The sequence below is a fragment of the Triticum dicoccoides genome, chromosome 3B, assembly GCF_002162155.2.
Source record: "Triticum dicoccoides isolate Atlit2015 ecotype Zavitan chromosome 3B, WEW_v2.0, whole genome shotgun sequence".
NCBI classification, from domain to species: Eukaryota; Viridiplantae; Streptophyta; class Magnoliopsida; order Poales; family Poaceae; genus Triticum; species Triticum dicoccoides.
This window is the reverse complement of record NC_041385.1, coordinates 463,659,068-463,682,462: the sequence shown is the minus strand read 5'-3', so window position 1 is coordinate 463,682,462 and position 23,395 is coordinate 463,659,068. Positions and strand designations below refer to the sequence as shown.

Here is a 23,395-nt window from a genome sequence, read left to right as displayed (position 1 = left end):
GAGAGAGAGAGAGAGAGAGAGAGAGAGAGAGAGAGAGAGAGAGAGGAGACAAACATGAGAGAGAGGCGATGGACGACTGACGGTGGGCCATTTGCATGTAGAAAATAGCGTCGGAGCCCCCCAAGTGCCCCCCGATGGGTTGGGTTTGGCCTAGGAGCGCCGGCCCTAATTTTGCCCAAATCCGGCGAAAAGTGAGGAGTTGGGGGCACGACTAGGACGTTCTCTTACCGCCGGAGCAAAAAAAGTGGTCCGAGGGGGGACGAGTGGAGATGCTCTAAGCCATCTCAGGTGAGTTCTTCAGCCATACATGACGTGATTAAAGTATAAGAGATGTGATATATGTATATACAAGGCATCAAGCCCATTTGAGCCAAGAAAAACCAACAAAAATGAAACTGAAATTAGCAAAAGGTGGAAATATACGTGGAGGAGAAGCAAGAAAAAAGAGAGGCTATTCAAACTTGTAATTTGGCACTTCATAATGCAATCAGTTATGCTGTGTCGTCATCAAAACAGAAATGAGCCAAATAACTGGAGCTATACATTTAATACACGGACCAAGGAACTATAAGATAACTCGAGGAAAAAATAGCACCAAACATATCACCACAAGCTAGTTCGAAAAGGGCGTAAGAACATATGTTTATAACGTAGACAGAACAACAAGGACAGAGACAGGTAGACATCAGCAAACTTCATAAACTAATCAATAATTTATACAGCTTGAAATTTCTTCCACAATAATGCACCCTTCTGTTGGAAGCTTGATAGCCTCTTCACCGCCTCCATTCTGTTTTGATTGCTCTATCTGCAGATAGTAGGACGAAAGAAGTGGAATTTAAGTAACGAAGAGCAAAACAGAATGTTTAGGTTTGAGAAATCAACAATTTATACAGCTTGAAATTTCTTCCAAACATGTAGTTCCAACTTATAAGCTGCAAAATCTGAAGTAATCAGATGCATACAGATAGACATTACAACATCAGCAACCATACATATGAAGATAGCTAATGAGTTGAGTAGCCATTGCCACCCCTTTATGATGACATATATCACTTTTTAGCGCATCATTGCTGTTGGCTACCAAGGGATTTATGTCATCGTTTGGGTGGCGGTTTTTATAACTGCTTATGTAATGTTTGATTTTGCTCTTGATTAAGCAGTTTGTCGCTATTGTTATCACATATGGCGCAAAATACTATAATGACTAATAATTTGGGTATGTGAATTGTAGGATGCAGAGGGTGGGGAGTATTCGCTGACATTATCTAGAAAAGGTATCTATCACTTCTAAGAGCATCCCTATTTTGAACTGATTTTTGTGTATGTGTAAATTATGTTTTTCAGGGGAATTCAAATGGGGAATAAAACGTACTGTTTGCAGCAGAAGGAAGAGACTGACGGCGAGTGAAGGCATTCTTGTCCACTGGTAGATCAGAGTCTAATCTGGGTGGTCCTCGCAATTTCGCCTTTAACGATTCTGTTGGAGCCATATAGCTTGGCTTCCTTGATGGAACTGGAGTGTTCTTGGTTCCACTCTCAGGGTATTCTGAATTAGAGAACGAAGACCTTCTCTTGGTTTTAAGGCTTCCATTAGGCAGAGGTTCTTCCTTGGACCTAGTCTCTTCTTTCCTTTCTATAATATCATATCCGTTATCAAGGTTCTGCAGTTGTATGACTTCATCTGCTTGAGCGACAGTAGTGGGTTCATTAACTTTGTCCCCTAAGAATGATGCTTCTAGATCATATTTTATGTCAGGTACCAACTTACTTATATTTGAATTTTCCAAAAGATTGCCACTGTGAGAATATTGAGTTTCAAGAGGAAACACAGCCTCACGTGTACTCTCTAGTGCTTTCTCGCATTCGCTGTCTTGATGGTCAGAGATACCATTTGGTATGCTGGATTTTTTTGATAGTTCAGCCATGGAACCAAGTATCTTCAGCTCATCAGCTATGGAATTAGGTACCTTCAACACATCAGCCTTGGTAGATATCTTAGAGGCTTCAGCCATGGAGTTAGCTGCCTTCTTAAGGTTCCTTTTAACCTTCTCAAGTTCAGATAACTGGCTGTCTGGTACTGAATCAGCAGGTGAGCCATTCAATTTCCGTGGGTTTCTTTTCCATTTTTCAGATTCAACGGTATTTGCCTGAGTCTCAACAGTGGCAGTAGAAGACTTCCGAACATTGCGCTTTAACTTTGCTGAGTGAGTTTCCATGGCATAACTGGCCCTCCTTACTTGTGGTTTCCCGTCAGTAACTATTTTTGGTTTGGAAACAGGCTTCCAGATGCAGCTTATTGTCCATCTCTCCAGCCAGTTGAGGGCTGAATTGGGGTTTGTCTCATCATACTGAACGTGAAGAGCTTGTACCAAAATTGGTGAAGACAGAAGCTATAAGTATGCAAAAATGAGTTAGAACAACTTAGAAATAAATAGAAAGTAAGTTTGCTGTGATGACATGCATTTCTTAGATAAGAATGAGCAGGGTCAAGATTATTTTCCTGACCAGTAATTATTTTTCTCAAAACTATTGCATACCTTTCGAACATATGGATGTGAAGATAGCTTCTCCTTCCATGCATCCGACGACTTGTCACCCTAACAACAAAGATATGTTTAGATTCTTGTGCCATACTAGCTACCAAACAGTAAAAATTGCATAAGGGGAATGCAGAGTTACGTTTTAGACTTTGAGCAATCACCTTCCGGCGAAAAGAAAGAGGAAGCATGATAAATAATACAATGATATGCTCAACATAAACAATTCAAACTGTAGTTTTGCAGAATAATTCCATGACCTTTTTTCAACAGATGGGCAACTCTTTTAATGTTAAATTTCACAAGAAAACACATGACTAGTGAGCAATTTCTAACTGTTGGTACTTCTGTGTATTACCAAATCGTGTTAAATGTCACAAATATGGGACGTTATTTAGTGGTCAGCATATCAACAGTGACAGTGAAAGCTCTGCTGAAACCATCTATGGAATTTTCCGATAAAACCATTATGTGTCGATCGTAAACTAATGATAGGGAACAGAGTATGTTGAGTTGCACTAGGACCAAGTGAACAAAGCCTGTTGGGGTCCAAAGCACCCAGGGAGAAAATTCTAAAACGACCTAAGAAAATAAGTTATTAACCTAAGAAGAAATATCTAAGGGTAAAGGGCAAGTTTTCATTACTATCCACGACAATACAATAATACACTGAACTTGCACATAACCATGACCAAATAATGCAGAACAAGATGCAGAAAGGCACACAATTAACACTATTTTCTTGCTATTTGTAGTAATCCAAGTACAGAACGTTTACTGAACACTTAGTTTTGTATGCTACTCGTACTTTATATGCTGGGGTCTGGTTCAAGGTCACTGTGCTGCTTTGATGTTGAGGCATGCATTATTTTGTGCAATAAGTGATTTAAAAATAGTGTGGCAGACCACACTTTCATGGGCGCAAGCATTTATTGTCTACAACAGTGGTAAACTGAGTAGAAAGGAATCAGGTCTCACCCCATACTTATGTTGACAAAACTTCACAGCTAATTGCGTGGCAGCACTAGAAAATCTAACATTTCTTCCACGAACTAGAGCTTGAAACTTCACAATCAACCATGTTCCACGAAGGGTTGAAACGGCCTGCCTCCTTACAAGATGCCCTCGAATCAGTGCCTGAAGTCTGATGATACCTTTTAATGCGCGGAAGGCCCTGCGTGCCTGCACCACAAGTTCACAACCGTTCCAACATTAGCACTGTGCTGCTGCAACTAAATGAAAATGAATATGTTTGCTGCAGCAGAGAATGGATGATCCCCAGTACACCCAGATAAATGCATCTTTTTATAGTTGTCCAAACCATGTATGCCTTTCCAGATGCCCAGGATTCAAAATGCATTTTTTTAAACAATAATTAATGTAGGGAGTCGGGACACATTATTGCAGAGGGTGCTTTCTATAGTGTCCTGAAAAAAATTGTGAAGGTGTTAAAGTAGCAGAAGCTACTAATTGTTTGATGGAGATCAGCCAATAAGCCCATCAAACTTTTTATCACGTTTGAATTTCTTTTCGTGAGGCTGACTATTCTTGTTTCCTTTTCTATTTTTTTTATGAGCCACTACAGCACTACATAAAAGGTTTAGAAGCTAGGAGCAACACTTGCAGAGTTTTGCAGTCAGCAGACGCATCACCAAGATGGCATGAACTGTACAAATACTGTATGAATCAGTTGATAAGAAAGGTGCTTAGCACTTACCAGGTAACCTCGAAAAGCGGCTTGCGCCTTCACTGCTGCTAGTTCTTCTCTCAGTTTCTCTGGACTAATTTGCGTGTCGGACCCAACTCTAACCATGTTTTCGATTGCCCTCCCATTGGGCAAGTTGGAAATTTCAGACACATTGTGGGAGCTAACAAGTACCGGCTCCGAGATGAGGGGAGAATTATCAGAGGATTCAGGCTCCTTCCCAGCAGTGCATCCGTTGCTGTTTGCAGCCTTCTATATTTCAGGGAAGAGATATGATTAACTCAACTAGTCATCAAAAGTAGAAGAAAAACACAATATTCACTTGAAAGCAACCCGAGAACATGAATAAAGCAGAGAGGAACATGAAAAGCAATGCATCTAATGTTTCTTCAATGTGCAATCCAGTCAAGGAGACTAGAATTTGATGTCCTAGTACAAGTATTGCCTTCAAGACCATTATTGTGGAAGAGCTAGCTAGGATTTTCTTTCAAGCTAAAATAGAAGAATGCATCGATAAACCCAAAATTGGACCAGAAAAAATATATAACTAGTAACATTTGTTAACTTGAACTAAAATTACGACACTTATTTTGGACAAGAGGGGGTAATTTTTTTTACTGCGAATTGCGTAACTCAACTGTCAAACCCTTAGGAAAACTAGCTCTTAATTAACAAGATATGTGCATTATTAAAGTTCTTACTGCTGGAAGATCCTTTGCCTTGGTAGAATTGGATTTTGTTGATTTCTTCCCGAGGAGCACGGACTTTATCCACTTGGCCGGGGACTTCCCCATAGCAGCCTACTAAAACTGCTCAAACACCGGAAATTCTGGACCTGCAGTAGAGCAAGTCGTCAGCAACTCAGCACACAGATCCAAACACCACACCGCTCTTTTTAATCTTGGATTGAAAAAAAAAAAAACATAGGCGGCACGCCGAAGTAGCCGTAACCAGCAAACGTTACACTGGAAATCTTGTAAAAAAAAAAGCAGGGACACACAGTGAAGGAAGACGACGATGTCTGGAATGCCACGGCAGGAAAAGCGCGAAGGCGAGCAAGCAAGGCCCAAACCGGCAGGAGAAAACGGATCTGAAGAAGCAGCAAGCACAAGCCCAGCAACTCCACGAAAAGCGGCAGCCACGACCACGAACCCCACGACCAACACAACACAGGCAGTTGGCGCAGAACGCCGGCGGTCTCGCGCGCGAGCACGCAGCGGAAACACGGGCATAATGCGGCACGAGGATTCCGCGGAAACAAAAGGAAAATGCAGCACGGGAATGGCGCACGAACCTGGGCTGGACTGGGCGGGGCGTCGGCGCTCTCCCGGCAGATTGCTCACCTTCCCTGTCCCGCTACCCCTCTATCCGCGCCAACCATCACGCCTCCATTGCGGGACGCAGACGCTCGCGGCCGAAGGAGAGCGCTCCTCCTACTGTTTGTTCTCTTCTGTGGCGTGGAGCAGAGGAGAGAGAGAGGTTCTGGGGAGAGAGACGAAGGCGCAAATGGGGAGCTGGAGAGAAGAAGAGGAAAGGAGCGAGTGACAGACTGAGACGGTGGGCGGGGCCCGCACCGCAACGGAATGCACCGTCGCCTCACCTGCCGGGACGTACATATCCGCAAGCTGACGAGTGGGGCCAGCCGGAGAAACCAGCCCGCCGTGTCCTTGCGCTGGTGACTTTTAGCTGCGGGATGCGCTGACACGCCCACGCAGTTGGGTGCCGGGCGGTGGGGCCAGCAAACCTCCAGGACGAGATGTCAGTGAGGCGTCGGGTTTAGAGCGGTTGGTTGAATAAAAAGTGGAGTTGCCGAAGGCTGCTGTAAACTGGCACGGCCTCAACTTTTCCAGTTTTGGTGGCGTGATGAGCTGGCTGTCCTTCATCGGTACGTGCGCGCGTCGGAGCGGATGGTGGTGTGGGACTGGGAATGCACGTACGGGACCATTTGTCAGTGCAGGTGTGCGTCCGGGAGCCGGTGTTAAAAGTGTGGAAGCGGGTTCAGTGGGGTTTAGCATCTTCATTTGCGCTTATGCTGACCCTACTGACGTGACGGATAATACTGCGCCGTGATTCAGAATTCCCATCGGAAATGTGCACTGAATCATGGGAATTTTTTTTTTTCGAAACGGAATCATGGAAATTTCAATATGACGGTCAACCAAACAATAGCCTTGCCCTTGCATGACCACCCAAACACCTACTCCATCTTCCCTACTCTGCTTTTATTAGTGTCTCGTCTAAGCCTGCTAGTACTTGAAAGAAAGAAAGTAATGAGCTAGTTTAAGCTTTGAATCGATCGGGTGATGATGCAGAGGGCAGGCGCATTGCTCCGCTCCGCTGCAACGGACACGTCTCCGGTTTGGTACCACGATCAGCCAGCCATTAACATAAGCACGCACGGCCGGAGCAGATGGCCATCTACAGCAATTGCTATCCGCCACGACAGTGCGTGCGGTCGGTAGCGCGTGCACTTCCTGCCCTCCGGACGTGTTAACGATAAAAATGGTCCGCTTCAATCAGGACGATTGGTGCTGTGCAATGTGCCATGTCCAGTCACCATCACTTCCTTCGACGCCAAAAGACACGACGTCCCAAAGCTTAAGCAGCTAGCGGCGACGGACAAATGCATCTCTCTCCTCTTCTCCTTTCCTTTGCCGCGTCCGGCGTCCCGTTCCCAAGTACTAGTACGGGAGAGTGGAGGAAGCACGGAGCGGGCAAACAGGCCGGACGTAGAAAAAGAGGTTAACCAATCCAACCATTGCCCCGACGATAATGCCGATCGATCGACCAGGACCAGCCAACAACCACCAACCGTCGGCTCTCTGCTGCCGCTGGGAACCAGGTTGGGCCACCGCCCGCGCTGGCCGCCGGTACAGGGTGAACAGCGAATCATGCCGAGATGGGGTTGGATTTGACGTGCGTGCAATTGCACAATAATGATCTACTGTAAGGGTTAGTATGGGATCGGACCGTATAAGAGACACTCCAACCCCACAATTCATGGTGCGTTATTTTTCTTCTCTACAACGATGATTTTGCCACAATTGATGCAACACGTGATTGTATAGTCCTACTCATTTTCATCACGTACTAATAAAACCAATATTTTTGTGACATACTCGCACTTGCCATGTCGCTGCCGTCAGAAAAGCACGCCGTGTCACCGCGGCAGGCAGCTGTCTCGCGGTTGTAAGGTAATGCGTAACGGATTCTATTATCCGGAGGCCGTTTCTCTCCACTGAAATGAATTTCTAAGTACTTGACCTAACCAGAGTTGAAAATAATCACAACTAGTACTTTCCTTGAATAAAAGAGAAGATGGAAAGAAAAAGATGGAGCAAAGCGAAGGGAGGGAATAAAGGGCGAGAACATGATCACAGGCTCAATTATGCTTAGCAAAAGCTTTCAGCTGAACTCACGCAAGATATCTCGCCGTGAAATTAGCTGCCACCCACAAGAATGTGACGCCGATCAAAATGTATCAAAGACTTCACATCCGGAAGCGACCAGAAGAGGGTGCAGTACTCAACTGCCAAATTAAATGCCCCGCTAGTTTTATAAAAATGGCGACGCAGCAGATTTTTGGTTGAGGTGGGGGAGAGGGAAAGAACGGCAAGCCTACGACGCAGACCAAAATGTATTGTGTTTGTAGACGAGTTTGCATCTACATCAAGCAATTTGATGCGGAGATGTTGGTGGTATGCATTAACGACTAGCAATTCTTGACAGGGATGGTACTCCCACACGTTTAATCAATAAAAAAACAACAGAGATCGTAGTATCTGGGACATTATTTGGAAGGCGAAGGTGCCTCAGAAAATTAAGATATTTGGGTGGAGAGTAGCTACTTGCACTATGGCTACAAAGAAGAACAAATGAAAGCGCACACTGGAAGTGGAAAGCACTTGCAATATTTGCGGGAACGGCGAGGAAGATGAATTTCATGCTGTAATTTCGTGCACAAAGAGCAGGGCACTAAGACATGAAATGAGAGCAGCTTGGGAGCTACCTAGCGAGGAAAAATTCAGATACTCAGGTGATGATTGGCTACAGATCCTCCTTAACCCATGCAAACCAGAGATTAGAACGAAAATTTTACTGCTGCTGTGGCGGTGTTGGTTCCTCCAAGACGATTGCACCCATAATGCAGGGAAGGAGCTGGTTAGCCGATCCGCTATGTTCTTAAAACAGTACGTGGAAGAACTAACCTGCGGAGGCTCGGGGGAGGAAACTGATAGTAAGGGGAAGCAGAAGGCGCTGCAGAGCGGGGGTGCTTTGGCGAAGGGGTTTTCTCTGTTCCCGCTGTCAACAGGGATAGATGGACAAGAGGTAGGAGCCACTGTGGATCACACCATCAGTCACTGGAGGCCCCCTATGGCGGGAACAGTCACACTGAACACTGATGCAGCGTTTTTAACTGGTAGCGGTGATTCCCACTCGGGTGCAATTGCGAGAGACCATGATGGTTCTGTCATCTTCTCGCTGTCTGAACATGGCTTACGCTGCAAGTCTGCGGAGGAAGCTGAAGCGCAGGCATTGCTGACAGGGTTGCGACACTTGTCCGCCCTTTATACTGGTCCGATGATCGCGGAAACAGACTGTATGTACATTGCGAATGAGCTCAGGTCGGGCACCAGTAGTTTGTCTGCATGCTATCCAGTACTCGCTGATATCAAGGTGGAGCTGGCGAAGTTTGCTGCTGCTCAGGTCCAACATGTCAGCAGAAATCAAAACAAGATGGCTCATCTACTGGCGGCCCGGGCTAGGAAAATGGATGGAATGTACTTGGTAGCGAGTGTTCCGGCTGATCTGAGCGCTGCGCTAGTTGCCGACCTTGTGTTGGCTGAAGAGTAAATTGTACTCTTTTCCCTCAAAAAAAAACAACAACAGAGATGCTGTATATAAAAGTAAAGCAAACGCATGAAGAAACGTCAACGGGCAAAAACATAGAAGCCCCTCTCAGGGTCTGAACGTCATGATCGAAAGCCGAGACGATGCCGTCCTGCTGCCTACGGCAAGGGGCGCGGAACTGGGTATCGTGCCTAGCTGTTCCTGTTCGGTACCACTAGAGGAATATGTGCCACGACGCGCGGAGCTGTCGGCCTTTGCTCGCTTTAAGGTGCACTACAAAGCACGACACCTCACAGGCACGACTCCGGGCTTACCAGCGAACTACTCGTGTAAATTTGGGATGGATCAATAGCAGCAGCAATATCTATCAGTGAAACTGACAACGTGATGCTTTTTCTTCTTTTTTTTTTGCGGGGAACGTGATGCTTGAACGAGAGAGAAAGAGAAAACAATGAAACTGAACGGCATCCTTCTCTACAACACAACAATGGAACTGTCTGAACTTGATCACGGTTTTGTGATTCATAAAATGCGAAGTTGGGAAATTTCAAGGGGACACTCTTAGTGATTGCCTTTCGCTTGCTAACCAAACAGATTAGCTTATTAATATTGACTGTATAACCCAGATAGAAGGTACTGGAAAAAAAATGAACAAGTTAATCAATTGCTTGTCCTTCAACAGTGCTATGACAATGTGGCTAACTAATGGCTCTGTCGCTCCAACAGAAAAGAGAGGCAATCATTTGCCTGGGCTTTTGTGCATGGCTGAGAGAAGCATGGTATAGCCAAATTAAATTAGACTATGCATTTCAAGAGATTATAAATGATACTAATATGCAAAAAGAAAGCTCATGATTAAAGGGAAAAGGAAAAGGCGTTCCCTTTTCCCTTTTATTTAGTGAAGCGATTGGGCATAGCTGTATAGGTTGTATTTCTGTAGCGCGTCCAACAGTCCTACGACTACCGTATGATCATTTGCCTCATTCTTATAATATTATACTCCCTCCGTCCGAAAAAGCTTGTCACTCAAATAGATGTATCTAGCACCAAATTAATGCTAGATACATTCATTTGAAGGACAAGTTAGAAAGGTACCCGGATCTGGGAGAAATAAACTTAGCAAGTTACAAAAAAGGAATAAGTGGAGTTGAGTTGTTTGGTGCTCGGTCAACTAGAGAGCAGAGACTGGCAGTTTAGAACATGTTTCCATTGGTTTTAGCACCATCATGTTATATATGTTCAAATATTAATAACTGAAGAAAGCTAAATATATTCATGCATTATGGGCTCCTGCAGTAGTGCCTAACTGTCTATACATGAAACAAAACATTCCGAGTTATAATTCCTATTCCTAATCCAACACTTATCTGAAGATAAGAATATCTTAGTAACATAGATGTATCTGAAACTCCAAGGATGAAGGTGGGTGCGTAGTAAGAGGTTGAGCAGATACACTGTTAAATTGCGTAGAAAAGTTAGTATGTACCCTAATTTACTTTCAGTACTCTTTTCGTCCAACTCAAAGCATTCCAAAAGTCCATAGTGCTATCAAACAGAATAACATTTTGCCAACAGCACATTTAATCTTATCTTACAACTTGCTATTTAAAATATATAGGATATAGGAGTAGCAATCCCAGACAAGAACAATCACATGAAATCGGGGTGTACCTCATCATCCACCACTACCTCAGTAGTGGGAGCACTTTCATCAAGGTCAGTCCAATGGAGCCCAGAACCCTCCTGATTTCTATCTTCAAAGAAGCTACTGTCCAAATACTTGCTGAACTTTGATCTTTGTGCTGCACAAAACAATAACGATTATTTCAACTCTCCTATTTTGATCATGACAGGTGTAAGAAAGTGTGATCAGGATTTTTCATGTTACCTTCAGCAGTAGAAGTTGCAGAGCAGACAGTTGAGCAAGTTGGACCTTGTTCCATTTGCTGCATCTTGGATAAAGAGGGGTTGATTGGTGGTTTGGGCCTCTTTCCAGCTACACCCAATTGGGCTTTTCGGGGCCTCTTCAAGGAAGGAGCTTTAGGTCTTTCCTGGGGTAGCTCAGTTGTCACTTCAATCCCTGTTTGTAAATTGCAGCATGAGAACAATTAGGCCATTACCATTCAAATAAAAAATAATTGGACTACGCATTGGAAATGAGGCCATTCCATGCCTGGAAATGGGATGCTAACAAATTCTGAGGATAAATAGAGAGTATATTGCGATTTTCACCATCTAATTTGACAACATCTGCGCAAAACACCAGGGTTTGTTTTCTTTGCATATAACATGTAACGTATTGCAATATGCAACATTTTGTTTTGAAACAGAGCATGATCAAACCCATGCCACCACAGACAGAGCCAGCCATACACGGCCCATCACCCCACATCACCCGCTTATGTTGCATCAGCAGCCAGGCACGACGGTCACAGGTATGAATGTATGATTAGGTCGGATTGGAAAAGCAGATGCAAAGTGCAACACGTAGTCGACCTGCATTGCGTTATGTGCAAAGAGAAGCAAACCCAAATGTTCTGCGCAAACAATATTACACTAGGTAATGGAAAATACAATTTGCTAATGAATAAACATGAATGCAACTTAGAAGCATACTATACAACCTTATCCTGATTCCTGAATACAAAATGCAGCGACTTAACCATCTGATTCCAGTTCCAGGAGAAATAATAACAAGCAATCGAGCATTTAAATGCAGGTTCATTATACTAGGAACTTGTGAAATGGTTATTCTAATGCTGGCATAGGTAATGTTGTATGAATTGCTCCAATAACATCTAAATGCATGTCAATTTCAGACAGCAGCCGGGCAGGCCCTACAGGTTTACATGATTCCAGTCCAGGAAGGTCTCTGTTAGATTAAACCTTGAAAGATACATTAGCAGATTTGGAGCAAGCAAGCAGTCAGGCATTACATCAAACATGATTGAACCATACCATCATCACGAGAATCGGCAAAGCCGCGGCCGGCATGACGCTCCCCGGTGTCGTCCAGGTACTCGGACCAGTCCATCCGCTTCTTCTCCCTCGGGGGCTCGTCTTGTTGATCCCCGGCCACCGGCGGGTCCCAGTCCGCCTCGCGCACGGGCGCGCCGCGGCCGCGTGCGAGGTTCGCGTCCTGGACGAAGCGGCGCAGGTCGGCGGCGCGGTAGCCGCGGGCGTGCACCCGGAGCACGGACTGGCGCCGGTTGCACACCACGCACGCCCACTTGTTGCTGCTCTTCTTCTGCTGCTTCACCTGGGCCGTCGAAGGGCAACACAGAAACAAAATCGGATCAGCGGTGGAACGAACAGGAGCGGAAATCGGCGGCGGCCGTCTGGTTGAGGCGCCCACCTGCATGGTGGAGCACTCCACGCACTGCAGGGCGAGGAAGAGCGTCGCCATGGCGGACCCAGGTTCTCGAGCGGGCCGGGGAGAGAGGAGCCGAGAATGATTCGAAGAAGGTGGAGGCGGATTGGGGGAAAATTTTGCGTTTCTCCCGCTCTAAATGGAGGTTCTGGCGCGGCAGGTGGTGTTTCGTTTCATTTCACGTTCGGTATAAAATTTTGCGTCATCCCCTCTGTTTTATTATTAATACCAACTGTTGATATTAGATCGGACGGCTGAGAAGGGGCTCCGGGCTCCACGAGGAAAAGCCCCTCGAAGGCTCTACCGCGACGTGCAGCCGCTTCCTCCACTCGGTCCCCTCCCATGGCGACCACTCTCCCAACCTCCGCTGCCGCCGCCACCGCCGCCGTTCGGATCTTCCAACCGACCGGATTCCGCCTCCCTAGAACCTCTTCCGTGTTTGCCCCCAAGCGTTCCGCTAGTCGCCGCCTCTCCGGCATCACCTGCTCCCCCGGGATTGCCAGCGTCGCCGGCCAAGCCACGTCCCCGGAAGACGCCGTCCGCATCGTGGCCGTCGTTGGCGACGGAAGCATCAGCCCGCTCAAGGATACGCCCTGGGACGAGGTTATGCGCCATACGGTAGGGCCTCGCTCTTAACCCATCAGTTCGCCCCTCACACCGTTCTGAAAGGGGGAGACATCGCGGCCTTGTGGGAGTTACTTTGGAACGTGAAGTGATTTTACTGATCTCCTACTGCGCATACTTTACAATTTTACATACAGTAAACAATTAGTACCATCTGTATACAGTAAACAATTAGTACCATCTGTATGACCATAACTGTCTGAACTGGAAGACCAGCTTCATTTTGGACACTGCTAATGTTTGAACTAGTTGTTTTAGCCTATGTTTTTAAGGCGACGCCTTACCGCCTTAGGGAGGGGGGGCGCTTTGGCGCCTAGGCGACGCCTAGGCGGGCGCTTTGGACGCCTAGGCGCCCAAAGCGGTCGATTTTCCAAAGCGGAGGGGGAGCGCTTCGACGCCTAGGCGTCGCCTAGGCGTCGCCTTACGGACGCCTTTAAAACATAGGTTTTAGCCTCAATTGCTAATCTTGAATTCTTAAGCATAGGAGTACTATCATTATCTCGGTTCTAAATGCTTCCATTATTTATTATTGAATAATATGGAGTGGTACGGGTCAGATACATTTCTGTAGGTGTGCATGAAATGTGCATTTTTTGCTTGCTTGCTTTGCTAAAATCTGCATGTTAATTTATATAATGAAATGAATCTCATAATATCAGTTTACTGCCTATAATCTTGTATCTTGTTTTTTATTAGGCTGATAGGTTGAAGTGGGTTGATGAAGGATTTGAAATGCTTGTATTCACCGACAAGTCGATTGACCATGATGATCTTAAGAAAGAGTTGTCTCACTGTGATATGCTAGTCAATGTTGCAATAACAGGCCAGGAGTCTGTTCAGTGGCTTATACATAGCAGTAAGAACATTCCAAATGTACTTTGTTTTCAGTCATCTCCGTCCTTAATAAACAAGTTAGGAGCCACATTTGTTCAGTACACTGGAGAGCAGGACCTCTTTGGCAAGCTAATCAATGTTGGAAAACCAAGTGGAACAGAGGAATCAACTGAAGTCCTCAAGACGATATCCAATGCGTGGGAAAGGCACAACTCAGATGACATTAGGTTTTGCTTACTTGTTGTGGTTAATGCATACATAAGACCGGTGGCTATGCTGAAAAACCTTAGGGCAAAAGGTCTGTCTACCCTAGGCTGTATGATAACAAACTGCGGTCCTCAAATACTGAATTGTTTGTTTGATCCCGACTGTAGGAAAGCCATTCAGTGTCTAAATTCTTGCTCTCCAACCGACCAGGTCTGCAACTATCGCTGCATTGCATCGTACGAGAGTCCGCATCTAGAGGCCTTTTCCCTCTGTGTTTTGCAAAAGCACAACTGCCTTGAGCTCAATGCTGAGATCCCTAGTAAGCCCTCTGTGACCCCACTATCAATGTTCAGAGAACAAAAGCTTAGCCATGAAGTTGCAGAAGACCTGTTTGTCGGCTGGCTGGACGGCTTGGAGTGGAGCTGGAGAGTTGTAGCTGGACAGAATCCAGCATATGACCAATTCCCATGCCAGTACCAACTATTCTACAGAGGGAAAGCTAAAGGTTCATTTTGGTATGAGCCAATTTTTCAAGTCAGAACCCTGGAAGGGAAGCTGGTTTGGAGGCGTAGAAAGTACAGAGTGAGAAGAGCTAGCGTACCTGGTACATTTTATTTCAGTGTGCTGGATAATGGTGTGGTTTCGAAAGAGTTTTGGACAATTGTTGATGTTTCAGATGATTTCAGCTGGGGTCTGTTCCATTACCATGGAGCTGCTCAGGCTGCTGGACAATCATACACTGGAGCAGTGCTTGTTACCCCTGATGGGTCTTATCCTGACGGGGACAACCCAAGATTGGACTCTGCTTTGGAGAAATGTGGTATCAAGAAATGGGAGCTTTATATGGTTGACAACTGCTCCTGCACGGGTGCGCCTTTGGGAACTCCCGAAGGTTCACGGCTGCATTACCAGATCGCTCCAGGAAAAGAAGCTGGCATTATGCAGAGAATATGATGAAGTGTTCACCCAGCATGAAAGGGGCAATTCTTTTCCCAACTGATGTACATGTGCACCTCTACTTACAAAGATGTAAAGAATGACAGCCGCTATTGTTAAATGGAGCTTATTTGTAATTGGGAGGTATATTTTCTTAGTCTTGTACTCCCTCTTTCCCAAAATAAATGTCTTAACCTTAGTATAACTTTGTACTAAAGTTAGTACAAAGTTGAGACACTTATCTTGAGACGGAGAGAGTATATACTTGTTGTCATATAATACCTCACCTCTTCTGCTGCCATCATCATGCCCAGTCTTTAACAAGTATAGATACAAAGATTGTTCAGTAATAATACTCTTGTGTGTCTAAATTGTCAATTTGAATTTTCTGCTTTTCTCATCATGACAGGTCGACGTTGGATGCAATGTTCAAGGGGCGTCTTCATCACTTGTATAAATCCTGGATCCTCACACATAACAGGACAGAAGGGTTCATACTGTGTCTGCTATGCCAGTCCCACTGTCCCCAATTCTCTGCTGGTTTTCCGTTTCGGTTGCTGTACAATTATCTTGTGCAGTCAACGTTGCTCGTAGAACTTGTACTCCCTCTGCAAACTTTTATAAGCCTTTTTAGATCAGTGAGGTATATGCTCTAAAAAGTCTTATCGTGTAGACAACTAGGTACTACTCCCTCCGTCCGAGAAAAGTTGTCCAGCGCTTAGTTCATTTTCAAATTTGCAAAAAAAACCTTCCATCTTCGAATCTCTTGCTAATCAGCCCCCGGTTGCTTCTTCCTCCTTTCTTCGTCCGCCGCCCAAGCCACCGTCGGCACCGGTTGACGACGGCCACGACCTGCGCCGCCGCTGTGAACCACCGCCGCCCGTGCCCACCTGCGCCGTCCGAGGCGAGCTGCACCACCGCTGTGAACCAACGCCGCCCGCGCCCACCTGCGCCGCCCAAGGCGAGCTGCGCCATCCACCTACTCCTCCGCGGCGACCACCTCGACGGGTGGCGGCTCCACGGCTGAATGGCGCTGCACCGCCGCCATCCTCTCCCGCCGTCACCCCTTACGCCGCCCAAGGCTGCGCCTCTATCCCCTCCCGCCAGCCAGGACCTGCGCGCGCCTGGGTCTCGAGCGCCTGGACCTGGAGCTCCCGGCGGGCCTGGAATTGAAGCTCATCCTCAACCTCGAGGCCCCTGTCGTCTCCCCCACTCCTCTCCTCGACCTGCTGCTCGTCTGCAAGTTGCTGCTCCTCCCAGGCGGGCCTGCTCGTGCTGCTGCCTGGAGCTACCCTGCTTGTGCTGCTGCCGGTGAGAAGAAGCTCCAATTTCTGATCCTTGCACTTGTTCATTAATTTCAAACACAATTGATCATGCTGCCGGTGAGAGTACTCTGCAGAAATGTTGCAAAAAAGATTCAGTTAACACAGAAGTAAACTGAATGTGTCCCTCAATGTCCAAAGTTCATCAGTTAACTGAATGTTAACAAAAGTTAACTGAATCTTTGGATAATTTCTGAACCTCACCTAGAGTAGAAGCAATTTCTGATCTACTGTTGCTTTCAATTGTTCTAGTTAACTTGTGAGAGATACTAGTAGCATCTTCTCTGCATCAAGATCAAATTGCAGTAGATTATAACGCTATAAGGAATGATGGCTAAGTGGTTGGATGATGATTAAGGCTCGATAAGTCTGGCTAAATTCTAAAGATTGATTATGTAAACAATAAAGCAACTCTGAAGTCTAAAGCAACAACATTCAGGTGGGCTCTGCATTTATAATCATTTATCCTATGTCAAAGATGTAAACAATATTGAAACTCTGAAGTCTAAAGCAACAACATTCAGGTCAGCTCTGATTTGCATTTGGCTAAATGTTTACCCCATAGTACTTCCCCTTTAGGCGGGCACTAATATTGATTATGTAATTTCCTCAAGATAAAAGAACATTATTCAGGGATTTAATATATGATCACTTTTTTTTGAGCTGTTAGAGCACCCACAGAAGGAAAAGCTTTCAAAATGTGAGCACATAAAAGCAGGGTTATTAAGCTTATTCTCTACAAGATTACCTTCGTAGAACTATTACACACGATCGAATGTGAGCACATAAAGTGAACTTTCCAAGATTAAGTTAACTTGAGAGATACTACTAGCATCTTCTCTGCATCTTCAGTAAATTGTCATTTGGCAGTTTAAAAAAACTCATAAAGTGGAATAGGAGCATAAAAAATTCAGGGGAGTATATGTTCAGTACTGTCATGGTCACTACTGTCATGGTCTCTACTGCCATGGTCTCTACTGCCATATTGTACAAAGAAAAAAACAATAATGCTTGCAAATATTGCAAGCACTAGCTTGGAAAATGAAACATAGACTCATGTTTCAGTTGACAGTGACAAATTTTGCAAGCACTAACTTGGAAAAATCCTACTGCAGTTTACTAAAATTTCCTTGATGTTCATGGAATGTGCTTTCATCAACTAAATTCCTTGTTTCTGAACTGTAGCATTAAAATGATCATGGTCTAAAATGAGAGAAGGACAACATCTCTGAAAACATCCCCAAATCCTTCCTGATAGAAAGACAGAGAAAAGACAACACAATAAGAGTACAAAGTGGCTTATATGATGAGCGCAGAGTGAAGGTCTTCACATGCAAACCTGCATCACATAGCTTTTGTTTTCAATTAACCAAAATAACAAAATGTGGATGTTTTAACAGCAGTTTGCTGTCAATTTTAGACCGAGTTTAGTGAACTTGGTAATTTTACTGAGCATAATCCATCACTAGTGACTGAATTTTTTATTTTATTTGAATTTATTTGGAATAATATCAACAGGGATAGTACAAGGACTAACAAGAAGCTGCTCCTGTAGAATAAAGACCAGGAGCAAATCTGCTCCTACAGAGAGGAAAACAAAAAAAGCATCAATAATTGGCATGTTCTGGTATTGATCTTAGCTTATTTGAATTAGTTAACATTACGAATTGCATATACTAAAGCAAACTTGTGACTAAATTTTTGTATAGTCACTTTTGACTAACTTTATTTGAGTTTATTTGGAATTATTCTTATTCTACTCTTACTACTAGTGTCAACATGCAATTTTGACCTGGAAACAGGGGACTAGGTGGAAAGAAATCGTACTGAATTAAATTGATTATAAGTTGGAATCTCTCTTTTCTATAGGAGTTAACTGATTTTGTACTGAATCCAATCTACAGGAGTTGATTGAAATAGTGAATGCATCCATGGATGATGCTACCTAAAACATGAAAGCAGAGATGTACTCCAATTCATGAACAGTAAAGTGTCCCAACGATGCACACAATTGAGCACACAGTAAACTGAATTCATAGACTGAATTTTACTGAACTTGGTAATTTACTGAGCACACAATTGAAGTGCTTGTGCATTTAATCTCCACTTCTTTTCTTTTGATAGTGAAATTCAATCTGAATTTTGTAAGCAGAGAAGCAATGTAGTGACTGTACTCCCAAGTTAAATTCAGTCAATGTGTACACAAAGTAGTGATTTTGTCACCAACTGAATTCAATTATCACCAATACTGTTTATACTGAATTTATACTGTATGCTTATCTACTTTATGTTCACCAATACTGGAAGCATGCAAAGTGCAAGGCTAACTGAATCTATACTGTATGTTCATCTATTGTACTCCATGGCTAACTGAATTTTGTCAGTACTTTACTCGTACTCCCAATACTCTATGGCTCACAAAAGAAGCAGCACCCATTCCTCTGCAATACTCCATTCCTCCTCCAATCGCTGCAAAAAATCAGCTCACCTGCTTGCTTCAACAGACAGACATCACCTGTAAATTCAGAAGACAAACCTGCGCTGTGGGTGAGCGGGGAGCAGAAGCAGAAGCGGCAGCGGCTGCGCTGGTGGAGCCAAGAGTGCAGGTCCTCCATCATAAGCCCACCAGCTCGAGGAGTAAGACAAGCTTCTGGAGCAAGTCTTCGTCTTCCCCATGCCCTGGTCGTGTTTCCCACGCCACCGCCGCCGGAGCTCGAGGTCTGGAGGAGGTGCTCGAGGATGAGGAGCTCGAGGACGAGGAGCGGGTCATCGAGCGCCGCTGCCGGAGCTGGAGGTCTGGAGGAGGTGCTCGAGGATGAGGAGATCGAGGACGAGGAGCGGGTCATCGAGCGCCGCCGACGGAGCCGGCAAGGCGCGAGCTTTACAGAAAAGGGGATCCCTTCCCTCTTGATCTCCTAGTGCGGACGGAGAGAAGCGGCGAGACGAGGGGGAGAAGGCGGCCGACATGCGGCGAGGCGACGGAGCAGGCGGCCGGCGCGTGGCGAGGCGACGGAGCAGAGAAGCAGACGGAGGGAGGGCTGCGTAGTTTGTCGGAAGAAAGGGGAGTTGATTTTCGCAAAATGTCGTTGGGGACAACTTTTCCCGGACGGAGGGAGTAGTTAATACATGTGTTGTTGCGATGTTTAAGCATCTTGAAGCGTTCCCACTTATGGCTGCTGGAGCATCTTGTGGATGTTCAGATAGTTCAGTTCGGTGCATACAATTATGTTGGCGAAGCAAAAGTGATGTGCTTCACACAAGCTAGAGCAAGCAAAGTCTCCTACGTCGGGTTGACCTGCTTTATACCCCAATCCACAGGTTTCATTCAGATCTGATGCGTTCCAATGCTTTTAGCACATCATTCCATAAGGTTTGATGCACTCCCTGTTTTTACCCCTTGGATGCCTATTGATTCCATGTTGAAAACCATCTCGCTGCCGCGTTAACTTCGGGTTTCTGCTGCATCATATTTCTGCACGTGGTAGTGTAAAGTCTGAGAGAAAAATTGCTGCAGTTTAAGATTCTGAATCCTAGTGGATAACTCATGGCTGCCTTTTTATATGGATTATTATGTGACCACATTGACTTTGACTCTGACCTCCAAGGTGCTACGAGTTGTCTATAAATTCCATCCAGATCCAGCCCTGCAAGTGCAATTCGAGGCATTTGACAGACGGCCGTTGATTACAGCTGCAGCGCACAAGAATGGCGGGGCTGTATGAGAAACCGTCGGAGACGTACGCCAAGAAGCGGCCGCGGTACCCCAAGGAGTGGTTCTCCATGCTCGCCTCCCTCACCGCCGGCCACCACCGCGCCTGGGACGCCGGCTGCGGCAGTGGCCAGGCTTCCGTCAGCGTAAGCCTCCAACCCTTTAAGCCACTTCGTTTGATCTGAACTCTGAGTTGAGCGAGCACCTGAAAAGCGAAAATCCCCTCCTCAGATCGCGGAGCACTACGACGGCGTGGTCGCGACGGACGTGAGCGAGGGCCAGCTCCGCCACGCCATCGCGCACCCCAAGGTGCGGTACCTGCACACGCCGGAGGACCTCCCGGAGGACGACCTCGTCGCCCTGGTCGGCGGCGAGGGCTCCCTGGACCTGGTCATCGTGGCGACCGCGATCCACTGGTTCGACGTCCCGCTCTTCTACGCCGTGGTGAACCGCGTCCTCAGGAAGCCCGGCGGCGTCCTCGCCGTGTGGGGGTACAACTACGACATCCACCCGTTCGGGGACAAGCTGCACGGGACGCTGTACCCGGCCATGCGGCCGTACATGGACCCGAGGACGAGGCTGGCCATGGAGCGGTACCGCGAGCTGCCGTTCCCGTTCGAGCCCGTCGGGGTGGGCCGCGAGGGCGAGCCGGCCGACGTCGACATGGAGGCGGAGATGACGCTGGAGGACCTCGCCGGGTTCGTGATGACCGGCTCCGTCGCCACCACGGCTAGGGAGAAAGGGGTGGACCTGGAGGCGCTAGTGAAGGGTGTGATGAAGGAGGTGGAAGAGGGGTGGGGGGATGAGCCGACGGTGCCCAGGAAGCTTGTGTTCAAGGCCTTCATGCTGGCTGGGAGGCCCAGGTGATGATAAAACTGCTGGGTGGTAAATTGGGATCGGTACCGTTTGTTTTCTCATGATCAGAATAAGTACTCCCTTCATTTTTATATATAAGGCCACAAACTCATATTACAGGTACCAAGGTAAAAATCAATGCGTGTTTAAGTCAATTTTGCAAGCTAGTTTGTCACCTTGTTTGTCGTGTAATTAATGTGCTTTTTCTCTCTCACGCACAATAAGCCAACCCTTTTACTCCTCGTTATTGATTAATGTTGGGAATGCAAGCCAACCTTCTCACTCCCACATGCATGAAAGGGATATTAATGTTCTTGGGTGCTAGTACGAGGCAAACATCATCAATTTTACCTCGATTAATATTAGTGACCTTGTATAGTTGCAAATTATAATTTTGATAGCGGCCTTGTATACAAAAATGAAGGGAGTAAGTAAAAAATGTGAAGTTGGCTTTCGTTTCAAAATACTTTAAAATTCTAGGTTTGTCCTAAGTCAAATATAGTTAAGTTTCTTCGAGTGGTTATTCGGTGGTCCAAAGACCTTGATATATTTTTTATTGGAAAATGTTATCTTGCTAACGTTACCTTAGAAACATTGTTCTAGCGAACTACTCCATCCGTTCCTAAATATAAGTCTTTTTAAAGATTTCATTATGGTCTACATAGTAAGCAAAATAAGTGAACCTACACTGTAAAATATGTTTGTATACATCTGTATGTAGTTTATAGTGAAATCTTTAAAAAGACTTACATTTAAAAACGGAGGGAGTACTTAGGAACCGTGCATTTTGGGCCATGGATCTTGGCACACATGGTTTGTCCAGCATCGAGCGGTAGTTCGCTCTGGATGGAAATCACGTGAACGATTCAACAAGGCACAACGCGAACATCATGGTCCATCATCAATTCCTCACCTATTTCACTCACTTGTTCTCCATTCCTTTCTCATTTAGTTCACACTGAGTGAGAGCAGAGAGAGAAGGTCACGGAGATCTGGTCACTCGACTGTCGGTGATCGCGATGGGACTGCACCCGGCAACCGTGCTGCTGGCACTGCCCTACTTCCTCGCCCAACCTGGCGCTCCTGCTCGTAGCATCTCGACGAGGTCAACAAGAGGTTCATGCTCGACCTCCGAGAGGTCTTGGTGGCAGCCGCAAACGAAGACTAGCCCTCCTCCCTGGAGATGGCTTCTTCACGGTCGTGGTAGGCGCTCAACCAACGATGTCGTCTCCCCGCGAGTGCGTTGCCCCAACTGCCGGAGGCTGGTCTGCGCCGACGCTCGCACTCCCGGGTCGCCTCTACGACAAGTCTCCTATCTTCGCCCAACGACCGCAGGAAGACGGGATGCACACCTGTGAGGTACAACCCTGACCGTGCACCCTTTTCGTCTCTCGCAATGCATGTGCCTGCGCTGCTCCGTCGGCCACTACATCTCGTGGTTTGATCCCGCGGTCAGCTTACTCTCTCTGTTGGGCCGCTCTAGGGGAAACGATAATGAGGTCTCGCGGCTACAGGCTAGACGACAACCTAGTGGTGTCGGAGGGGCATCCACGTCAAGGGCTAATCAAGCACATAAATGCCCACATAAGTTAGCTAATCGAGCACGATATCGAGTAATTCTACCTGGTTGATGAATGTCATCGAGGATCATGTCAACGTCCACTCAATTTGCAAATCGACGCATGGGAGGATTAGCATTTCCCTCGGGTTGTTCTTCCTCATTAGCATTTGTGAAAGTGCGACGTCGACTAGAGGGGGGGTGAATAGGCGATTTTTTATGAATTCTTCACTGAGGAATTTCAGGGTGAGGAAATTCCTAAGCGAAGAACTACTTGCAGCGGAATAAGTACTCAGGTATAAGGATAGCAGAGCAACAACATAGTCATCATGATGAAATAAAAGACAAACACAGAGTACAGAAAGCGTAAACACAGGATAAGCAGGATGAAGACTAAACAGACTGAAGAAATAGGATTGAGGAATTAGAGAAAGTCTTCAGTCAAAGTATTCAAACAGTAATGATCGGATACATCAACACATAACTGAGGAAATGAAAGGGTTGAGCAAATAGAACCAGTAGGCTTGGTGAAGACAATGATTTGGTAGACCAGTTCCAACTGCTGTGACAGTTGTACGTCTGGTTGGAGCGGCTGAGTATTTAAACTCGAGGACACACAGTCATCACCGTATTCTCCTTGAGCTAAGATTACACAGACCTCGCCCAACAGCAGTGGTAAGTCTTCACAGGTGACTTCCAAACCTTCACAGACTTGGTCACTCGGCAATCTATAATTCCTCTTGGATGCTCAGACCATGACGCCTAACCGTCTGGAGGATACACATTCCTCAAAGGTAACCAGCGTCGGTTCCACACATGAACAATCTCTTCAGTGATGCTCAATCACTTGGGGTTTGTAGGTTTGAGTTTGGGATTTGGGTTTT

General features: G+C 46.0%; 5 protein-coding genes across 9 annotated transcripts; 2 read left to right on the top strand and 3 right to left on the bottom strand.

Annotated features, from left to right (window-relative positions):
• Positions 1 to 452: 452 nt before the first annotated feature.
• LOC119276533 (protein IQ-DOMAIN 31-like) lies at positions 453 to 5,827 on the bottom strand. Of its 2 annotated transcripts, none has more exons than XM_037557610.1 (7): positions 5,540 to 5,827; positions 4,947 to 5,080; positions 4,258 to 4,494; positions 3,519 to 3,722; positions 2,541 to 2,600; positions 1,376 to 2,393; positions 453 to 808 (listed from the first exon to the last, which is right to left on the bottom strand). In XM_037557610.1, exons 2-7 carry the CDS (start codon positions 5,037 to 5,039, stop codon positions 777 to 779), a joined length of 1,644 nt encoding a protein of 547 aa, XP_037413507.1. In that variant the 5' UTR covers positions 5,040 to 5,080; positions 5,540 to 5,827; the 3' UTR covers positions 453 to 776. The 2 variants fall into 2 exon arrangements, with proteins under 2 accessions (XP_037413507.1, XP_037413506.1); XM_037557609.1 differs by having other exon boundaries at positions 4,258 to 4,497; positions 5,540 to 5,825.
• Positions 5,828 to 10,249: 4,422 nt separating this feature from the next.
• On the bottom strand, positions 10,250 to 14,859 carry LOC119276531 (MRN complex-interacting protein-like). 3 transcript variants are annotated; one of them, XM_037557604.1, is made up of 5 exons: positions 14,733 to 14,859; positions 12,055 to 12,355; positions 10,985 to 11,176; positions 10,768 to 10,898; positions 10,250 to 10,550 (listed from the first exon to the last, which is right to left on the bottom strand). In XM_037557604.1, exons 1-5 carry the CDS (start codon positions 14,739 to 14,741, stop codon positions 10,407 to 10,409), a joined length of 777 nt encoding a protein of 258 aa, XP_037413501.1. In that variant the 5' UTR covers positions 14,742 to 14,859; the 3' UTR covers positions 10,250 to 10,406. The 3 variants fall into 3 exon arrangements, with proteins under 3 accessions (XP_037413501.1, XP_037413500.1, XP_037413502.1); XM_037557603.1 differs by lacking the exon at positions 14,733 to 14,859 and adding an exon at positions 12,452 to 12,617; XM_037557605.1 differs by lacking the exons at positions 10,250 to 10,550; positions 14,733 to 14,859 and adding an exon at positions 12,452 to 12,617 and having other exon boundaries at positions 10,643 to 10,898.
• On the top strand, positions 12,674 to 15,705 carry LOC119276529 (violaxanthin de-epoxidase, chloroplastic-like). Its single transcript, XM_037557601.1, has 3 exons — positions 12,674 to 13,084; positions 13,787 to 15,211; positions 15,477 to 15,705. The coding sequence occupies exons 1-2, from the start codon at positions 12,809 to 12,811 to the stop codon at positions 15,083 to 15,085; spliced, it is 1,575 nt and encodes a 524-aa protein (XP_037413498.1). The 5' UTR covers positions 12,674 to 12,808; the 3' UTR covers positions 15,086 to 15,211; positions 15,477 to 15,705.
• Positions 15,104 to 19,596, bottom strand: LOC119276532. 2 transcript variants are annotated; one of them, XM_037557608.1, is made up of 3 exons: positions 18,926 to 19,596; positions 16,594 to 16,673; positions 15,104 to 16,460 (listed from the first exon to the last, which is right to left on the bottom strand). In XM_037557608.1, the coding sequence occupies exons 1-3, from the start codon at positions 19,063 to 19,065 to the stop codon at positions 16,135 to 16,137; spliced, it is 546 nt and encodes a 181-aa protein (XP_037413505.1). In that variant the 5' UTR covers positions 19,066 to 19,596; the 3' UTR covers positions 15,104 to 16,134. The 2 variants fall into 2 exon arrangements, with proteins under 2 accessions (XP_037413505.1, XP_037413504.1); XM_037557607.1 differs by lacking the exon at positions 16,594 to 16,673 and having other exon boundaries at positions 18,926 to 19,594.
• Positions 19,597 to 19,677: 81 nt separating this feature from the next.
• Positions 19,678 to 21,241, top strand: LOC119276530. Its single transcript, XM_037557602.1, has 3 exons — positions 19,678 to 19,994; positions 20,080 to 20,244; positions 20,330 to 21,241. The coding sequence occupies exons 1-3, from the start codon at positions 19,950 to 19,952 to the stop codon at positions 20,963 to 20,965; spliced, it is 846 nt and encodes a 281-aa protein (XP_037413499.1). The 5' UTR covers positions 19,678 to 19,949; the 3' UTR covers positions 20,966 to 21,241.
• The last annotated feature ends 2,154 nt before the right edge of the window (positions 21,242 to 23,395 follow it).

What these genes read in the sequence shown, in the direction of transcription:
- LOC119276531 (XM_037557603.1), bottom strand. Translation starts at nt 12,502, where the DNA reads ATGGCGACGCTCTTCCTCGCCCTGCAGTGCGTGGAGTGCTCCACCATG. An exon ending in TGGAGTGCTCCACCATGCAG is followed by an intron (nt 12,356 to 12,451) that starts GTGGGCGCCTCA and finishes TCGACGGCCCAG; the next exon opens with GTGAAGCAGCAGAAGAAGAG. An exon ending in TGCAACTTCTACTGCTGAAG is followed by an intron (nt 10,899 to 10,984) that starts GTAACATGAAAA and finishes TGTTTTGTGCAG; the next exon opens with CACAAAGATCAAAGTTCAGC.
- LOC119276533 (XM_037557609.1), bottom strand. Translation starts at nt 5,039, where the DNA reads ATGGGGAAGTCCCCGGCCAAGTGGATAAAGTCCGTGCTCCTCGGGAAG. An exon ending in AGGCAAAGGATCTTCCAGCA is followed by an intron (nt 4,498 to 4,946) that starts GTAAGAACTTTA and finishes CCTGAAATATAG; the next exon opens with AAGGCTGCAAACAGCAACGG. An exon ending in TCTTCCTTCTGCTGCAAACA is followed by an intron (nt 809 to 1,375) that starts GTACGTTTTATT and finishes TACTATCTGCAG; the next exon opens with ATAGAGCAATCAAAACAGAA.
- LOC119276530 (XM_037557602.1), top strand. Translation starts at nt 19,950, where the DNA reads ATGGATTATTATGTGACCACATTGACTTTGACTCTGACCTCCAAG. An exon ending in CTTTGACTCTGACCTCCAAG is followed by an intron (nt 19,995 to 20,079) that starts GTGCTACGAGTT and finishes CGTTGATTACAG; the next exon opens with CTGCAGCGCACAAGAATGGC. An exon ending in GTGGCCAGGCTTCCGTCAGC is followed by an intron (nt 20,245 to 20,329) that starts GTAAGCCTCCAA and finishes TCCCCTCCTCAG; the next exon opens with ATCGCGGAGCACTACGACGG.
- LOC119276529 (XM_037557601.1), top strand. Translation starts at nt 12,809, where the DNA reads ATGGCGACCACTCTCCCAACCTCCGCTGCCGCCGCCACCGCCGCCGTT. An exon ending in ACGAGGTTATGCGCCATACG is followed by an intron (nt 13,085 to 13,786) that starts GTAGGGCCTCGC and finishes GTTTTTTATTAG; the next exon opens with GCTGATAGGTTGAAGTGGGT.
- LOC119276532 (XM_037557607.1), bottom strand. Translation starts at nt 19,235, where the DNA reads ATGACCCGCTCCTCGTCCTCGATCTCCTCATCCTCGAGCACCTCCTCC. An exon ending in CCCGCTCACCCACAGCGCAG is followed by an intron (nt 16,461 to 18,925) that starts GTTTGTCTTCTG and finishes ACATTTCTGCAG; the next exon opens with AGTACTCTCACCGGCAGCAT.